The sequence below is a fragment of the Doryrhamphus excisus genome, linkage group LG22 (genome assembly GCF_037039965.1).
Source record: "Doryrhamphus excisus strain RoL-2023G ecotype Guam linkage group LG22, RoL_Dexc_Guam_v1.1, whole genome shotgun sequence".
NCBI classification, from domain to species: domain Eukaryota; kingdom Metazoa; phylum Chordata; class Actinopteri; order Syngnathiformes; family Syngnathidae; genus Doryrhamphus; species Doryrhamphus excisus.
Genome location: NC_136378.1, coordinates 9,324,990 through 9,344,543, shown reverse-complemented (window position 1 = coordinate 9,344,543; position 19,554 = coordinate 9,324,990). Strand labels below are relative to the sequence as shown.

Below are 19,554 nucleotides of genomic sequence, written 5' to 3'. Positions count from 1 at the left end.
GAAAGTTGTCAATTTATGAGACAAAAAGTTGGAATATTACGAGAATAAACTTTGCCATGAGTTGTTTCTTGAGTCAAATAGTGTTTCCCACCTGAGTCATGTAAAATGGAAGCAAAGAAAGTGCCTGCATTTTGATAAAGAAAGAGAGAAACACTATTGTATTCAAGAAATAACTCATGACAATACAGGAAGTTGGTGTTGGAGAGGAAGGTGTTGATCTCGCAGCCACATTGTGTCTTTGAGTCACGTCTTCAGTGAAGGTAAAAGTAACCTCCAATGTTCATTTAGCCCTTTTCATTCATTAATTCTATGTTATATTATCTTTATATATTATTCACATTTATATTATATTCATGTAAAGCCATAAAAAATGTGTTTGGTGTTAACATTTTTGAGAGTCATCCACTGAGGACATCAAATACTTTCAGTTCCGGTTGCCATTTTGTTAGCAAGCTAATGATGCTAACAAGGACATTTGTGATAAAAAAATACATTATAAATGAATTAATAAATAAATAATGATGTTTCTTTGCGAGCATGCTCATTCATATGATGCTAAATCAGTGGTGTAGGTTTAGATTTGTAACATGTTACAGTTATATATTTACATATCAAGCTTGTAGCTAGCTAGCTTAGCGTATGCGTGTGTACTAATGATGATTTCATTGTGAATTACTATGTCAGCAACCTTATGAGTAACTATGTGGCCATGTATCTATGGATGCCTGTCACCATAGCAACAGTTGCAGCAAGTAAAACCCCTAGTCGTGGAATTAACAATATATAATTTATTTACAGAGATTTCAGGTTCAATTACTATACATACCTTTCTGAAATGTCATAGATCGATATATATATTACATAAGGCCAAGTAAATACTTGAAAGCACTTAGAAACGAATTTCCAAAATTCTACCCACAAATCCATTATTGTCCAAAAAAGTACAGAAAATGTCCTTTCGCTCGACTGTTTTCCTTTGCACAAAAGTCTTGACAACAATATACATCGACAATAAGGAACACAAAAAGTAAAAAAAAAAAAAAAAAGAAACATAATAAAAAAAAAAAAAAAGAGGGATTATACAATTGCATAAGCGCAGTGGCATGTAATAAGTACAGCATTTTTGACTTGCAGAAAGGCAAGGAACATTGACTCAAAAAGAGAAACAATTCACAAGTACACGCGTCGTATTTGGAGAAAACAAGAGCTACAGGTCATGTATGCGCACACACTCTCGTCTTGGACTCAACACACACCTTGACTTTGACTAGTGAGCCATACAAAATGTACACTTGTGATTTGAGCAAACGTTGCACACGCGAGATGACATGAAGATCCGGGGCAGCTGGTGACTTACGTTATACCGAGATGCGTTTACACAACACATCCTAAACACACACAGACTGTACAACTGCCATGGTTCATGTAACAATGGCGACGAGTGTTCCTCACCGTTCCGGCAGTATGGAAATGTACTGGACGTGCACGCAACGATAAAAATGATCCTCCCTAATTTTGGCCTTAACACTGCAGAAAGTCTTCACTGCTAGATCGCCAAACAACAGTTAAATAGGCAAACACGTCACGGCTTAGACTCGACAAATTCTGCGCAACTTAAGTGTTTTTTTTTTTTTTTCTCCCCTTTTTAAATTCTTGATATCTGACTTCATATTAAAATATAATTTACATTTCTTTACAAAGTGATCAAACGTACACACACAAACGACATAACGGCTCGAACAAACGGTACAAGTCAGCAACACAAAGATGTTGATGCTCGCCGCACATAAAAGAGGAATTAAAACTTTGGTTACCAATTTGGCTCACACACACATTAACTTGTATGCAAAGTGGCAGCACGCGGCTGCGATACAAAACCTTTTATATTACATGTGAGAGAGCGTGTGTGTGTGTGTGTGTGTGTGTGTGATCCTTCGCCACGTTTATTTGGTGAGAGAAAGGGTTTCAACCGACGGTTAAAAAGTAATATTTTGGTATAATGGCATCTCTGCTTCCAGTGTTGGGGAAAACTCTTAACATGTGAATGTAAGTACTATATGTACGTATATTAGGGCCACACTAAAAAGATAGAAACATTAAGAATTATGAGGAATTAAGGTGAAATATTAAACAATAATAATTTTCACAACGCAAAAAAAAAAATATCAACTACAAAAAGTAGGGATGTCTGATAGTAGCTTTTTTGCCGTAAATCGATATGCCGATATCAGCCAATAACCATATCTCTAGATCACATGTGGTGGAATGAACTTTTTTTTAATATCAGTTTTCATGATCTGGTACCGCTAATTATCGGGCATCCTTAATAAAAAGTCAAAACAGAAATACAAGAAAGCAAAAAAAAAATTTTTTTTTCTTTTATAATTTTGACCCCCCAGATATCAGCCAATAACCATATCTCCAGATCACATGTGGTGGAATTAACTTTTTTTTTCAATATCAGTTTTCATGATCTGGAAAAAAATCTGATACCGATATTGTATTTTTATGCTAATATCAGGCGGTACCGCTAATTATCGGGCATCCTTAATAAAAAGTCAAAACAGAAATACAAGAAAGCAAAAAAACTTTTTTTGATTCTTTTATAGTTTTGCCCCCCCCTCCCGATATTAGTCAATAACCATATCTCCAGATCACATGTGGTGGAATTAACTTTTTTTTAATATCCGTTTTCATGTATTTTTATGCTAATATCAGGCTGTACTGCTAATTATCGGGCATTCTTAATAAAAAGTCAAAACAGGAATGTAAGTAAGCAAAAAAAAAAATTTAGATTCTTTTATAATTTTGACCCCCCAATATCAGCCAATAACCATATCTTCAGATCACATGTGGTGGAATGAACTTTTTTTTTAACATCGGTTTTCATAATCTGGAAAAAAAATCTGATTCCGATATTGTATTTTTATGCTAATATCAGGCGGTACCGCTAATTATCGGGCATCCTTAATAAAAAGTCAAAACAGAACCCCCCCCACATCAGCCAATAACCATATCTCCAGATCACATGTGGTGGAATTAACTTTTTTTTTTCAATATCAGTTTTCATGATCTGGAAAAAAATCTGATACCGATATTGTATTTTTATGCTAATATCAGGCGGTACCGCTAATTATCGGGCATCCTTAATAAAAAGTCAAAACAGAAATACAAGAAAGCAAAAAAAAAAAAAAGATTCTTTTATCATTTTGACCCCCCCCCCCCCCCCCCCCCCGATATCAGACAATAATGGTGGAATGAACTTTTTTTTTAATATCGGTTTTCAGGATCTGGAAAAAAATACGATACCGATATTGTATTTTTATGCTAATATCAGGCGGTACCGGAAATACAAGAAAGCAAAAAAAAAAATTTTTGATTCTTTTATCATTTTGATCCCCCCCACGTGTGATAATGTGACTATAGTCTTGACTTTTAAGCGTGGCCCTAATACTTCTAGGTTATCAAGGAGATTTATGATGCCGCATTAAAAACGAATCATCCTCGTCCCACAGCACATGGAAACATAAAAGTACATTCCAAAAATCGTGACAATCATTAAAGAAGCTCCGGTGTGTCCGATTGGAGGGATGGGGTTCCTGGCACATCGGCCAACTTGTTTGAGTGAGGGGGTGTCTTTTAAGGAGACGGGGTCTCTTCACACCTTTAGAGACGTCACATGCTACCCTGAGGAGGAGGAGACACAACAAACTATGGCTGAACTGGGGGGATTGAAGCTGTGGATCCTCTCTTTGTGGGGTATCTAACATCTTAATGCAGTGGTGGGTGTGCTGTATGGATGTCGAGTGGGTGTGCTACATGAATGTAAGTGTATGTGCTGCAGGATGAATGCATTCAGAGGACACGTGGTGCCTCTTATGTGTTTGATGCCTTGCACGTGAACGTACTTAAAGACATGAGTCAGTCAACCCTCAGAGGAACAAACGTATGGATTTAGGAACTGTGATGTTACATTCAGCAGAGGAGAAGGTTCAAAAGCACACAGTAAGACACGTCACACGTAGACACTGAAGGGGGGAGTGACGGGTGAAGTGGGGGGGGCGCTCTTATGAACCTGCCTGTTGCCTCCTGCTTAAAATGGATGGTGTCATTTTTCAGTGGAATTCAACGACTGGCTGTTGGTGATTTGGGATGAGATGACGCTCCTTTTCATAAGTGCTACATAAGGCATGACATCACGGATGTGGGAATCAGGCCGGCGAACGGAATTCGACTTGCAGGTATATGATTGTGTCACTTTTTTTTATTTTAAATGTTCAAATGCATCCTCAGTCCATGTGAATGAAAACCAGCTCACACGGTCCCTTCCGTTTTCTCTCCACTTCCTCTCTTGTTGGCCTGTTAGCACTCGCCATCTGACACCAGGAAAATCATGGCTTCCTGTTTCCCGATGTCGGCCATGACGGCAGCCAGCTGGTTGATGTTGCCGCTGTGGAAATGTAGCGCCTCCCACAGGTCCAGGATGGCCGAGGTTGGGCTGGATTTCGACGCAAAGAAACTCATATGTCTGTAAGTCAACACAAAGAAAACCTTTCATACAAAATTTTGAATGTTACTTCATATTATTTCTATGCATGCAGTTACCAGGTTTGTCCTCGTTGTCGATACGTATGTATAAATACTTGATATTACACGTAGTTCTAAATAGTTCTTCTCCTATTCCGTGTGGAAGTGGTACATTTTTAGCTTCTTACTTTGTTCTTCACCACTCCCTTTGGATTTTTCCTAGTTAGCTCGCTAGCATGCTATGCTTAAAGCAGCGTCCGTACCCTACCCATCAGAGTTGTGCAATGTGGTGTAAACATAGAATAATAGGAGTGTAAAGGTGACTATAGGGGTGTTATTTCATATTATTAATTGATATGTGTTTGAAACTATTTAACGCGGATACACAATGTTGTTATGGATGATCTTCCATGGTGTGACGGCATTATACTGTATTTAGGGCAGGGGTCTCAAACACGTGGCCCGTGGGCCAAATGTGGCCCGCAGGACACTAATTTGAGGCCCCCGCCTTGATATGAAAGTTTAATGTTAGTGCGGCCCGCGCAAGTTTCATGTACCCAGAAAAAATTATTACATTTGATTAATGTTCATGTTAAAGGTTAAATAACTGTTAATAGCTATCCTCCCTATCCGTGTGGAAGTGGTAAGTTTTTGATATGGATGCTGTATGGTATCATGTACTCAGAAAAAATTATTACGTTTGATTAATGTTCATGTTAAAGGTTAAATAACTGTTAATAGTTATCCTCCCTATCCGTGTGGAAGTGGTAAGTTTTTGGCTAAAGGAAATAACTTGAAGGCTACCGTTTAGGTCGCTAGCTCTCTAGTTTGCGAGTTAGCATGTGTCTCAAGACCCTGCAGTTGCGCAATATGTTGTAAATAAAAAGAGTATAACTGTGACTATAGTCGTGTTTTGTCATGTCTACAGGGCTCTAATAATGCTTTGTTCATTTTAATCTGAAAAAAATAATTTGTCTACCCACCAACTATATGTGGTTTCTTAAGTTTTTATTATTTGCCGTTTTATTATTATTATTATTATATTTATTTATTACTGATTGATTTTCTTTATTCTTGATTTGTTTATTTTTCATCTTATTTTTTGCAAAAAAATAAAAATTAAGATATTTGAGAACAGTGGAATGTTTTATCAGAGCTTTTATTGTAGAAAATCGGAACCAAAGCACTGAAAAAGTTTGTATATTTTTCTGTTTTTAAATGCATTTTTTTTTTTGGAAAACCTGATGCGGCCCAGCCTTGCCCAGACCCTAGCTCCAGTGGCCCCCAGGTAAATTGAGTTTGAGACCCCTGATTTAGAGTGTAAACCTGGATTGTTTTGCGAGTGAACAACGGTAGGAAGGGGTGGTCTCAATTACTTTTTCTGTGCTATCAGGAGAAAAGCATCGAGCTGTTACAGGAAGTGAAACATTTGCAGCTAGCAGAACTTCCACTTTCCTAATGCAATACTCTGAAACGTTCTCCGTGTATTTCACTGAGCTACTATTTTGTCTTAGTCCATTATCTAACATGACGTCGTAGTGTGCGGCACGCTGCTTCTTCCGCGTTGGCTCAAACTCCTCCAACTGCCATAAAGCAAAGCTGAAAAGCAATTTTCACTCGTCGCCCAACAGCAGCTTAAAAGCAAAAAGGCTCATTCGTCTTTATTTGATGTTAAATCCCATTTAGTAAATCCTATATGGACTTTTCACACTTCACACGGTCGGAAGTGACCTTTTCCCATTTTAGGTTGCCAACCTTTGGCCATCAAACCCAATCAATGACAACAAAGTGGTTGTCCCAGTCGGCCGTATTTTTGATGTCGAGTGCCCGGCTGATCCCCAACGTACTCTCGTCCACTTGTTGGCTTTAATGGCCTTTTCCTGTTCTTCTTCAGGTTGGAGGCCTCAACTCACAATGCTTTCAAACACACGGTCGCACTTCGATATCGGGAGTGCACTGCGAGGACAACACTTTATGGACGACTTCTCAACTTCTTTTTTTTTTTTTATAGGTCAAGACAAGAGAAGACGACCATCAAATTGTTTTTGTTTTTAAATACAGTATTTTTATGTTTTAGTTTAATATACAACAGAAAAATTGTCTTGAAACAGACGTCAAACACGTTGTTGAGGTCGGATCAAACAACAAGCCAACAAACGTGGTTGTCCTTTTCCTCAGGCCTAATTGAGAATTGATTGTGCTGAGCAAAGCATTGCTAATTAAACCTGCGCGCCATCAATTCACCGGGTGATTAATTGGGGCAAATAAAGTTGATGGGACAAATTAACTTTACCTATTTGATTTCATTAAGAGCTAGAAATTAAATTTGGTGGATAAGGAATCAATGCCTGCAGTCCCCGTTCCAATATAGCGATGGTGTAACTTCCTAAAAAAAACTTTTCTAATCACTGTTCAGCAGCTTAAACTTAAAAAAATAAATAAAAAAAAACGATAAACTTAAAGTTAATTTTTGTGTTGCAATGTGATATAAACGCGTATTTATGTCTTACGTTTTTTTGAGATGCAACTCCTCGCCAATGGATCGGGCTTGAGAGCAATTCTAATACCTCTAAGTGGTAAAAGCGCTTCATGAGAAGAAAGAGAAACACATGACAGGAAGAGGAAGTTCTTGCATAAAAGCAGTTGGTTTTTCGCATTGAAATTGAAATTTTAACACATCGTTTAGTTCCAAAAGTGCAAAAACAACTTTTGTTTTTGTCGTTTATGTTAGTATAGTTGTTTAGATATAAGTAAAAGTTATGCTGGAAATGTATCTTTTCAAGCTGGTTTTCTTTCTGCTTTAGTTGGGAGCTGATATTTTCCTGAAACCTACTTATGTTCTACTGCTGATTATTAAAGAACAGAATTTTTTTTCCCCCCTTATGAAATGTTTATATAGCCATAGAAGACACTTTTCTATGTGCTTTGAAAGATCAGTCAAAATCCTCAAAAATGGGAAATTTTATTTTTTAATTTTTTTAGCCATTTTTCAAAAATTTAGAAAATTTTGAAAAATGGGAAATTTTATTTTTTAATTTTTTTTACGCTGCGATTGAATGATTGAAGTATGTTACCATGAATGTACCCTACATGGTCACATGTATATAAAACCATGAAGCCTTGTATTCGGAATAGCTGTGTCCCATTACTTGCATGAATGAGCTGCCTTTTTTGTCTGTTTGTATATCTTTGGAATGCACAGACATGAGAAAGGCATATGTGACTCAATATATGGTCTCCTTAGAGTACGACTGTGGCTGAATGACATCATTGATTAACAGTGATTATATTCATCAAATGTAATTACATGCAATTCTGCGACCAATTCTAATATTGTGTTCTAACGAGTACGGGTTCATTATTCCAAACAAAAAGATCATGTGCCGCGGTTGTGGAGTCAGTACAAATCAGGTTGTGCTGCATTACTTGAGAGGCTTTGTGTAATCCGCCTGTTCCAATGCGCTGCCGTGATCAGTGAGCAGATACACTTTTGTACTATTTACCTCTCCAGCTTGAGTCTTTGTGCAAGCATTCTCCAGTCGGCTCCGTTGGGACAGGGGGCGTCCAGGCTGCTGCAGATCTTCTGCCTTATGAGGTATGGGATCTGAAAGGCGCTGGGCCCTGCAAGAGCAGTGGCGTTACTGTCCATTAACAGGAACTCCGAGTCCACGGCTCGGGTGTCCTGTTGCGGATAAGAAGAACAAGAAGAAGAATAAGAAGAAGAACCCTGAATAACTGCAACTGTAAGAGGAAAACTGCATCCATGCATGTTACCTTGGTGATGTTAAAGTCAAGACTAAAGCTCTGTCCTTCGCCTTCCACTTGCCACACACAAAGCTGGCATGTGAGCTCGCAGGTGGCGAGGCTGAGGCGCTCCAGTGTGAACGTGCAGTGCAAGTACCGCTGGGAACCGTTCCAGATGTGGTAGAACGGGATCTCCTGCAGGCGGTGAGAACAAATGGGCGACACGGCGATGCAGTCAGAGCCAAAACATCACCTCCTACCGCTACAAACTAATAGAAGATAATCAATTGGAATGGGAATATCACACATGGAGAATGGCCTGTGAGTTTTACATATGGTACTAATAAGAAATACACACAGTAATACTACATCAGGGGTGACCAAACTGCAGCCCGGGAGCTTACAGATCACTTTTTAGTGGCCTGTAGCATAGTCGAAAAATACTACCAGCCAAGTATCAGAAGTAAAAAAAATTGTATAATGATGGGCCCCAGAGGCCCCCAAAAAGGGCATAAAATGCCAATGTTTGAGGGCGCTGATTTTTGACAAAAAACATAAGGGGTTAGTATGTCGTTTTTGTTTTTTTCAAAAATGTCGTTTTTTTTCAACTTGCGTCTAATGCACTTTTCTGGTCAAAAAAAAAGAGGGGAAACCACACACACGCTCAACAGGGGCCCCAGAGGCCCCCAAAAAGGGCATAAAATGCCAATGTTTGAGGGCGGTGATTTTTGACAAAAAGTTAGTATGTCGTTTTTTTTTTTTTTTTCAAAAATGTCGTTTTTTCAGTTTTTTTTTCAACTTGCGTCCAATGCACTTTTTTGGTCAAAAAAAGAGGGGAAACCACACACACGCTCAACAGGGGCCCCAGAGGCCCCCAAAAAGGCCATAAATGCCAATGTTTGAGGGCGGTGTTTTTTGAAAAAAAACGTAAGGGGTTAGTATGTCGTTTTTTTTCAGGTTTTTCAACTTGCGTCTAATGCACTTTTCTGGTAAAAAAAAACAGTGGAAACCACATACACACTCAACAGGGGCCCCAGAGGCCCCCAAAAACGGCATAAAATGCCAATGTTTGAGGGTGGTGATTTTTGACAAAAAACGGAAGGGGTTAGTATGTCGTTTTTTTTTTTTTTCTTCAGTTTTTTTCAACTTGCGTCTAATGCCCTTTTCTGGTCAAAAAAAGAGGGGAAACCACACACACGCTCAACAGGGGCCCCAGATGCACCCAAAAAGGGCATAAAATGCCAATGTTTGAGGGCGGTGTTTTTTGAAAAAAAAACGTAAGGGGTTAGTATGTCGTTTTTTTTCAGTTTTTTTCAACTTGCGTCTAATGCGCTTCTCTGCTCAAAAAAACAGTGGAAACCCCATACACACTCAACAGGGGCCCCAGAGCCCCCCCAAAACGGCATAAAATGCCAATGTTTGAGGGCATTGATTTTTGACAAAAAACATAAGGGGTTAGTATGTTGTTTTTTTTTTCCTGTGACGTAGTCGCAAAAATACTACCAGCCAAGTATCAGAAGTAAAAAAATTGTATAATGATTAGAATGTTTATTTATTGATTCAATTATTTAATTTGTAAACAAAACCTCGTCCATTCTAGCCCAACTTAAGGCTAAATGCACTGACTGATAAAGAAGTGCGTCCCAAGACTTTTGTCCCTGTAGCACAAACACAAAGCAGCTTCCAGTACATCTGCTGCCTTTAAGTAGGATGCAGTACCTGCTAGTGACCAAACAGGGGCACTGTTACCCAGCCGGACAAATGGTACAGGTGAATGCTCAATGCCTTCTCCGGGACCCCATTGGGACTAAAAGCCTTTTTTTTGACTGCACTGCTGTTCTACACTTCCAAATAAGCAGGTTCAGTCCAAAGGAAGCTTTTGTTCTTGGTACAATGTTACTGCTGTGCTTGCTTGGCACAACATGGGCATTCTCTACTGAGACCTGGTGCTGCTACAAGTTATGGCCAAAGCATTTTCTAGTCCTCTTTGAACAAGCCTTACTGGACCGCAGTGCAGTGCAGCGCACGTGGACAGCTTCCAGGATCCAGGGTGTGAGCTTCCAGATATTTTTATTTCTCTTCCATATTTCTTGGAAGCTCCCTTTGAGGTAAGCAGCAGCCGGGATATAATCAATCAGCTTGCAACGCCGGGTTGCTGCACACGACCCGGATCTAATGTGCACCGAGTACACGCCTTAGACGTGCACACAAGGGTGTGAATCTCAGCACTGAGGACGATTTGGTGCAAATCTCGATGCACTGACAGCGATACGATACTTCAGCGATACTTCAGCGATACTTCAGCGATACTTCACCCTCTTCACGATGTGACAAAAAACATAAGGGGTTAGTATGTCTTTTTTTTTTTTACTTGCGTCTAATGCACTTTTCTGGTCAAAAAAAGAGGGGAAACCACACACACGCTCAACAGGGGCCCCAGAGGCACCCAAAAAGGGCATAAAATGCCAAAATTTGAGGACATTGATTTTTGACAAAAAACGTAAGGGGTTAGTATGTCGTTTTTTTCAAGTTTTTTTTTTTTTCAACTTGCGTCTAATGCACTTTTCTGGTCAAAAAAAGAGGGGGAACCACACACACGCTCAACAGGGGCCCCAGAGGCACCCAAAAAGGGCATAAAATGCCAAAATTTGAGGACATTGATTTTTGACAAAAAACGTAAGGGGTTAGTATGTCGTTTTTTCCAGTTTTTTTCAGTTTTTTTTTCAATTTCCTTGCAATGCACTTTTCTGGTCAAAAAAAGAGGGGAAACTACACACACGCTCAACAGGGGCCCCAGAAGCACCCAAAAAGGTCATAAAAAACAATGTTTGAGGGTGGTGATTTTTGACAAAAAATGTAAGGGGTTAGTATGTCGTTTTTTTCCATTTTTTCAACTTGCTTCTAATGCACTTTTCAGGTCAAAAAAAGAGGGGAAACCACACACACACTCAACAGGGGCCCCAGAGGCCCCCAAAAAGGTCATAAAAAACAATGTTTGAGGGCGTTGATTTTTGACAAAAAACGTAAGGGGTTAGTATGTCGTTTTTTCCAGTTTTTTTCAGTTTTTTTCAACTTGCTTCTAATGCACTTTTCTGGTCAAAAAAACAGTGGAAACCCCACACACGCTCAACAGGGGCCCCAGAGGCCCCCCAAAATGGCATAAAATGCCAATGTTTGAGGGTGGTGATTTTTGACAAAAAACATAAGGGGTTAGTATGTCTTTTTTTTCAAGTTTTTTCAACTTGCGTCTAATGCCCTTTTCTGGTCAAAAAAAGAGGGGAAACCACACACACGCTCAACAGGGGCCCCAGAGGCCCCCAAAAAGGGCATAAAATGCCAAAATTTGAGGACATTGATTTTTGACAAAAAACGTAAGGGCTAACCCCTTACGTTTTTTGTCAAAAATCAAGGGGTTAGTATGTCGTTTTTTTCAAGTTTTTTTTTTTTCAACTTGCATCTAATGCACTTTTCTGGTCAAAAAAAGAGAGGAAACCACACACACACTCAACAGGGGACCCAGAAGCACCCAAAAAGGTCATAAAAAACAATGTTTGAGGGCGGTGATTTTTGACAAAAAACGTAAGGGGTTAGTATGTCGTTTTTTTCATTGTTTTTTTTTTTCAATTTCCTTGTAATGCACTTTTCTGGTCAAAAAAAGAGGGGAAACTACACACACGCTCAACAGGGGCCCCAGAAGCACCCAAAAAGGTCATAAAAAACAATGTTTGAGGGCGGTGATTTTTGACAAAAAACGTAAGGGGTTAGTATGTCGTTTTTTTCATTTTTTTCAACTTGCTTCTAATGCACTTTTCAGGTCAAAAAAAGAGGGGAAACCACACACACACTCAACAGGGGCCCCAGAGGCCCCCCAAAACGGCATAAAATGCCAATGTTTGAGGGTGGTGATTTTTGACAAAAAACGTAAGGGGTTAGTATGTCGTTTTTTTCAAGTTTTTTTTTTTCCAACTTGCGTCTAATGCACTTTTCTGGTCAAAAAAAGAGGGGAAACCACACACACGCTCAACAGGGGCCCCAGAGGCACCCAAAAAGGGCATAAAATGCCAAAATTTGAGGACATTGATTTTTGACAAAAAACGTAAGGGGTTAGTATGTCGTTTTTTTCAAGTTTTTTTTTTTTTCAACTTGCATCTAATGCACTTTTCTGGTCAAAAAAAGAGAGGAAACCACACACACGCTCAACAGGGGACCCAGAAGCACCCAAAAAGGTCATAAAAAACAATGTTTGAGGGTGGTGATTTTTGACAAAAAACATAAGGGGTTAGTATGTCGTTTTTTTCAAGTTTTTTTTTTTTCCAACTTGCGTCTAATGCACTTTTCTGGTCAAAAAAAGAGGGGAAACCACACACACGCTCAACAGGGGCCCCAGAGGCACCCAAAAAGGGCATAAAATGCCAAAATTTGAGGACATTGATTTTTGACAAAAAACGTAAGGGGTTAGTATGTCGTTTTTTTCAAGTTTTTTTTTTCGCTCAACAGGGGCCCCAGAAGCACCCAAAAAGGTCATAAAAAACAATGTTTGAGGGCGGTGATTTTTGACAAAAAACGTAAGGGGTTAGTATGTCATTTTTTTCATTTTTTTCAACTTGCTTCTAATGCACTTTTCAGGTCAAAAAAGAGGGGAAACCACACACACGCTCAACATGGAAGAACAGTTGACAAGTCGACTGTGAAAGAAGAGGGTGAAGCTTTGAATGTATTGATTTTAGCCATAACCATAAATATAGTTTTGCGGAGTAGCTGGGTGGATAACACGCTCCACTGTACCACTGTACCACTGTGGCACTCCTACTAAACATCCCGGCTCAAACTCACATTCAAAGTGACCTCTCCTGCCCCCCAAGTGGGCCACAGGAAACCACCTCCAAACACCCACCCACCTGGTAGCCAGCTAGCAGCTTGCTCCTCCAGTGGGCCTGGGGCATGTCGTGGATGGACAGGCGCAGGTTGTGGTAGCTGTCTTTGAAGAGTAGGACGTGAGGCTCGTCAATCAGCCGACCCCCGAGCTGCCGCTCCATCTGCATCACCTCCTGATCGGGGAGGGGCGGGGAAGAAAGGAAGTCAATTTACCACCACAGGAAACACATCTTTTTTTTAAGTATACATATAGAGGACACAGTACAAATAAAGGCAACAGCACATCTTAACACAAAAAGCAGCTCCGCATGAGGCCACAGTGGGCAACACCCACAACGCTTTAATGTCACCGCAAGGTTGATCCCCCCCCCCACCTCAGCATGTGTGTGCGTGTTTCAGCTGGCAGCATTAGCATGCAAACACAGCAGCCACACAGCACTACATGGGCTGTGATGAAGGAAGTGTAGCAGCCATTAGTCAACTGCTCATTGTTCCCGCATGGCCAACCGCCTTCATTTCATTTTTTGCTTTTGTGCCAGAAGAGATTTGTACAGACATGCTTAATATTTTAATCTCCACGGGGTTTCTTCAGGTGATCATTTACTGTCATCTAAACGACCATCTGGAACGGCCTGATGGAACGTGAGACCTTTCCCGCTCGTCTATCAAAGCGTTGAGTTTGGAAGAATCCAACACTTAAGTCGACCGAGCCAATTATAAAAAAAAGTGAGCTGAAGTCTAAAATTAGATATTTTTATAATTGGCTCAATGTCTGGCAGCAGAGGGCAAACATGTCGGAGAGATACACTCACTGGTCCTCTCATTAGGTACACCTGCACAATTCATGACATCTAAAAATACGACATCCAGACCATAATGTTCAACCATATGGTGATATTAATAAAGGCATCAGCACATGTGGGCAAATTACTAGTTAGAGTTAGATTCCCAGAAAATGTAATTTAATTAATGATGTAGTAAAAGTCTGAATCTGAATCCTGTTGTTTCAATTAATTAATTAATCAATCGGCTCGGCCAGAGATGCACAAAATGAACCTGAAGTTAACGTATCGGAAAAACGGCCATCACTGTTTTCCAAAGTCAAAGCGTGTGAGCATCTTGTTTCGGCATAAACACAAATATAATAGCTAATAATAGCTTAAATATTCCAATTTGGCAGGCTAAAATCACAGGATAGCCATAAATATTCAATACTACCTCATTAGGGGTAAAGGTGTTATGCTGGAGCCTATCCCAGCTGACTTCGGGCGAGAGGCGGGGAACATCAACAAGGTCGTTACATATTTAAATGAAAAAAAAAGATGAAATGATTACCAAAATGGCTGTACAGCGACCGAGTGGATACCGCACGGGCCCCACAGCTAGAAGACCCGAGTTCAATTCCACCCTCGGCCATCTTTGTGTGGAGTTTGCATGTTCTCCCAGTGCATGCGTGGGTTTTTTCCCACATTCCGAAAACATGCTAGGTTAATTAGCAACTCCAAATTATCCATAGGTATGAATGTGAGTGTGAATGGTTGTTTGTCTATATGTGCCCTGTGATTGGCTGGCCACCAGTCCAGGGTGTACCCCACTGGGCTAGGCTCCAGCACCCCGTGTGACCCTCGTGTAAATAAGCAGTAGAAAATGAATGATTACCAAAATAGTTGTTGATTAATTGGGTAATTGATTAACCTTTGATTAATCGTTACTTCCAACACTGGTTTTCTGTTTGTGGTAAATAGTTCCTGGTGTTATATTTGTAAAAAATAATGTTTATTTTCAAGCCAAACAACCACTTTTTGTGTTGTTTCTGTTGTGTCATCATTGTTTATACATTTTGCCTGAATATGTATGGCTAAAGTTCGGTACGAAATTAATTATTAAAACCTTAAACTGTATTACGGAAAGCAGGAAGTGAACAAATGTAACAGTTAGTGATTGTAAAAGATACCAGATGGAGGGGTAGGATTTAATAAGCTTTGCTTCTTCCTACTCCTTTTGGACATGTGGAACTGTGAACTGATTATGTGATGCATTCAATTGTAATCTGATGCATGTTCAAATGAAATAAAACCATTACCATAAATTTGTGTCAAAGTGAAATGTATCTTTTCATAAAAAGCTTTTTTTTTGTTTGGTTATGATTGAAGAGCCGTTGCATTGGTAGTTGAACATTGTCTACTGCAGGTGTGCTCAATGCTGTGGTGTGCATAACATAACAACAACAAGGAAGGCGTGCACATTAGCAACATGGCTGCAAAGGCGTCTCATTAATGTGGAGAACGGGAATCATTTCCATCTGCACGACAGTGATTCAATTTTCTGCCCTCTTTCCCCTGAAAAGGGCTGGCCTCGTTCCAATCACAATAAGGAAGCTGTTAATTATATTTCGGGAATCTTTACCTGTTCTCTCTACCGAATGAGCGCTTTTAAGCTCGGCCGCTGATATTGAATGCATGGCAAAAGTAAAAAAAGCATGCAAAAGCTGAGAAAGCGCAGTTTATATGATGTTTTATTGCATGTTTAAAATAAATTTTAAAAATGCCTCGACAAAAATTTAAATAAAAAATGCCCCAATTTTTTTAATTAAATAAATAATATCTAAATAATTAATTAAATAATTAAAAAGACTTAAAAGTGTAAAAAAGTCAACATAATTAGAAAAGACTTAAAAAAGCATGATAAAATAAATACAAATAAAATGCCTTAAAAAAGTAAAAAAAAAAAAAGTTCAACTAAATAAAAATGATATAAAACAACTAAGTAGGGAATTTTCAAAATAAAAAATGCCCCACATTTTTTTTTAAATTAAATAAATAATATCTAAATAATTCAATAATTAAAAAGACTTAAAAGTGTAAAAAAGTCAGCATAATTAGAAAAGACTTAAAAAGCATAATTAAAATAAATACAAATAAAAATGCCTTAAATAAGTAAAAAAATAAATAAAAATAAAAAACAAAAAAAAGTTCAACTAAATAAAAATGATATAAAACAACTGAGTGGGGAATTTTCAAAATAAAAAATGCCCCACATTTTTTTAAAAATTAAATAAATAATATCTAAATAATTAAATAATTAAAAAGACTTAAAAGGGTAAAAAAGTCAACATAATTAGAAAAGACTTAAAAAGCATAATTAAAATAAATACAAATAAAAATGCCTTAAATAAGTAAAAAAATAAATAAAAATAAAAAAAACAAAAAAAAGTTCAACTAAATAAAAATGATATAAAACAACTGAGTGGGGAATTTTCAAAATAAAAAATGTCCCAAATGTTCTTTTAAAAATTAAATAATTAAATAAATAATATCTAAATAATTAATTGAATAATTAAAAGGACTTAAAATTGTAAAAAAGTCAACATAATTAGAAAAGACTTAAAAAACATAATTAAAATAAATACAAATAAAAATGCCTTAAATAAGTAAAAAAAAAAAAGTTCAACTAAATAAAAATGATATAAAACAACTGAGTGGGGAATTTTCAAAATAAAAAATGCCCCAAATTTTTTTTAAAAATTAAATAATTAAATAAATAATATCTAAATAATTAATTGAATAATTAAAAAGACTTAAAAGTGTAAAAAAGTCAACATAATTAGAAAAGACTTAAAAAACATAATTAAAATAAATACAAATAAAAATGCCTTAAATAAGTAAAAAATAAATAAAAATAAAAAAACAAAAAAAAGTTCAACTAAATAAAAATTATATTAAACAACTAAGTGGGGAATTTTCAAAATAAAAAAATGCCCCAAATTTTTTTTTTAAATTAAATAATTAAATAAATAATATTTAAATAATTAATGTAACAATTAAAAAGACTTAAAAGTGTAAAAAAGTCAACATAATTAGAAAAAGACTTAAAAAGCATAATTAAAATAAATACAATTAAAAATGCCTTAAATAAGTAAAAAAATAATAATAATAAAAAACAAAAAACAAGTTCAAATGCAAATAAAAATGATATAAAACAACTGAGTGGGGAATTTTCACGTTTGCTATGTGTAGTTCTAATTTCATTGCCTTTAACTGCCTTGCGTTCCATCACCTTGTTAACATGGATTTTAGCCCCCCCATCATCATCATCATCATCATCCTACATATCTGACAGCAGCATCTTTATACCTCTGGTTCATATACTACGTAGTATATATCAATGAATGTGTCAGTGTTGCCACTTTAAGTGTACTGTAGTGAAAGAAGCTTGGAGTGACAGGAGACCAGACCATTGCTCTCAGGTCTAATGGCTTAATAACAGTGAGGGGGGGGGGGGAACCTCCTAAGAATTCAAAGCCCTCCATTACTCAGCCTTACCCAGACAAAAGGCGCATTATGAGGGCTTCACGAGACAAGAGGTTCATTTAAAGCAGTTCTTAAGCACTGTTATTTGCTCAGCATAATTAGCATTGCAGATCACCGCTGCTGGACTTTGATCAGGTCGCCGACCTATACTAGGAGATCTATAGGCCTGCAAGCAAGAAACGGCGGTTTGAATGCCAATGATCGTGTTATCAACATTTTGCTAGCAGGATGCATACTAAGTCACCTGCGTGACGGTGCGTCTGGTGCATTGCTGATGCGGCAAGGATTAGGATCAAACAAGGCTCGCGACATGGCACTCTGAACCGTACGCTTATTGAAGGACAGCACGGTCCTTTACATGCGCTTAGCGTGTCCTTGGGAATGTGTGTGTTGCGGAAGCAAAGCCAGCCTGGGAGTGTTTCCGCACAGGAATCCAGCATATGCTGCGGACTAAGAGAATAATGGCCCTCTTTACGCCCCATTATCCTGTTAACAAATGACAGTGTGAGTGAACTAATAAATGAGAAGCTAAATTTGACCGTGTTATTTGCTCATTCTGCGGGGAGAAAACAATGCAAGGGTTTTAATTAGTTTATCAAATCACACATTAATCACAAAGCCGGAGCCACATTGTGGTACCCGAGATAAGACGGGCGAGCGCAGCTAAGTCACCCTGACCCTGTACAATGGTAATGGTAATGGTAATGGTAATGGTAATGGTTTTATTTCATTTGAACATGCATCAGATTACAATTGAATGCATCACATAATCAGTTCACAGTTCCACATGTCCAAAAGGAGTAGGAAGAAGCAAAGCTTATTAAATCCTACCCCTCCATCTGGTACTTTTACAATCAATAACTGTTACATTTGTTCACTTCCTGCTTTCCATAATACAGTTTAAGGTTTTTTTGTTTTTTTTTCCACAGGATATCCATCCATATTCAATACTGCTTATCCTCATTAGGGGTAAAGGTGTTATGCTGGAGCCTATCCCAGCTGACTTCGGGCAAGAGGCGGGGAACATCCTGGAATGGTTGCCAGCCAATAGCAAGGTAATCACAAGGTAGTTACATATTTAAATGAAAAAAAAAATGTCTGTACAGCGGACGAGTGGATAGCACACAGGCCCCACAACTAGAAGACCCAAGTTCAATTCCACCCTCAGCCAAAATAAAGTAAAGGTTGCCGACCCCTGACCTATAGGTCACAATTGTCCATAATTTTTATATGTTTATATCTTTATGTGGCTGCACGGTGTGTAAGTGGTTAGCGCACAGGCCTCACAGCTAGGAGACCACAGTTCAATTCCACCCTCGGCCATCTCTGTGTGGAGTTTGCATGTTCTCTTCTTGCATGACTACATGCTAAATAATTAGAGCCCTATAGACATGAAATAACAACCCTATAGTCACCTTTACACTGCATTACCATATATAGTACAGTACATAAAGATAAAAGTAAATAAGCTATTTGAGACATAAATAAGACTCGTGCTGGGCTGCACGACAGACAAGTGGTTACCGCGCAGACCTCACAGCTAGGAGACCCGGGTTCAATTCCACCCTCAACCATCTCTGTGTGGAGTTTTCTCCGGTTTCCTCCCACATTCCAAAAACATGCTAGGTTAATTAGCGACTCCAAATTGTCCATAGATATGAATGTGAGTGTGAATGGTTGTTTGTCTATATGTGCCCTGTGATTGGCTGGCCACCAGTCCAGGGTGTACCCCCCCTCTCGCTTGAAGACAGCTGGGATAGGCTCCAGCACCCCCGTGGACCTTGTGTAAATAAGCGGTAGAAAATGAATGAATGATTACCTAAATAGTTGTCGATTAATTGGGTAATTGATTAACCTTTGATTAATCGTTGCAGCTCGAGTCATAATTACTTCCAACACTGCTTTCTGTTTGTGGTAAATAGTTCATAGTTTTTTTTTGTTACATTTGTTCACTTCCTGCTTTCCATAATACAGCTTAAGTTTTTTTTTGTTTTTGTTTTTTAATAATGCACCTCGTACCGAAGTACAAGGTGATATGACCATACAATAACATAATGGGTACCATAGTAACGTCAATATAGTGATATATATAGCACAT

General features: G+C 38.3%; 1 protein-coding gene and 1 long non-coding RNA gene across 5 annotated transcripts in view; one reads left to right on the top strand and one right to left on the bottom strand.

Moving 5' to 3' along the window:
* The first annotated feature begins 175 nt into the window (after positions 1-175).
* Positions 176-6,503, top strand: LOC144894617 (uncharacterized). The gene is made up of 4 exons (XR_013625260.1): positions 176-260; positions 4,120-4,241; positions 4,367-4,530; positions 6,422-6,503. It is a non-coding gene; the product is annotated as an uncharacterized LOC144894617 (long non-coding RNA).
* The window catches only part of unc5a (unc-5 netrin receptor A), a 226,997-nt gene continuing 210,701 nt past the window's right edge, over positions 3,259-19,554 (bottom strand). For 2 of the 4 annotated variants that reach the window (XM_058063405.2, XM_058063407.2), the window contains 4 exons: positions 13,170-13,319; positions 8,302-8,466; positions 8,031-8,209; positions 3,259-4,528 (listed from right to left, as the gene is read on the bottom strand). In XM_058063405.2, the coding sequence (XP_057919388.2) occupies positions 4,363-4,528; positions 8,031-8,209; positions 8,302-8,466; positions 13,170-13,319 (660 nt within the window). In that variant the 3' untranslated portion in view covers positions 3,259-4,362. The remainder of the gene's footprint in view (positions 4,529-8,030; positions 8,210-8,301; positions 8,467-13,169; positions 13,320-19,554) is intronic. The other 2 variants (XM_058063406.2, XM_058063408.2) reach the window with 1 other exon arrangement.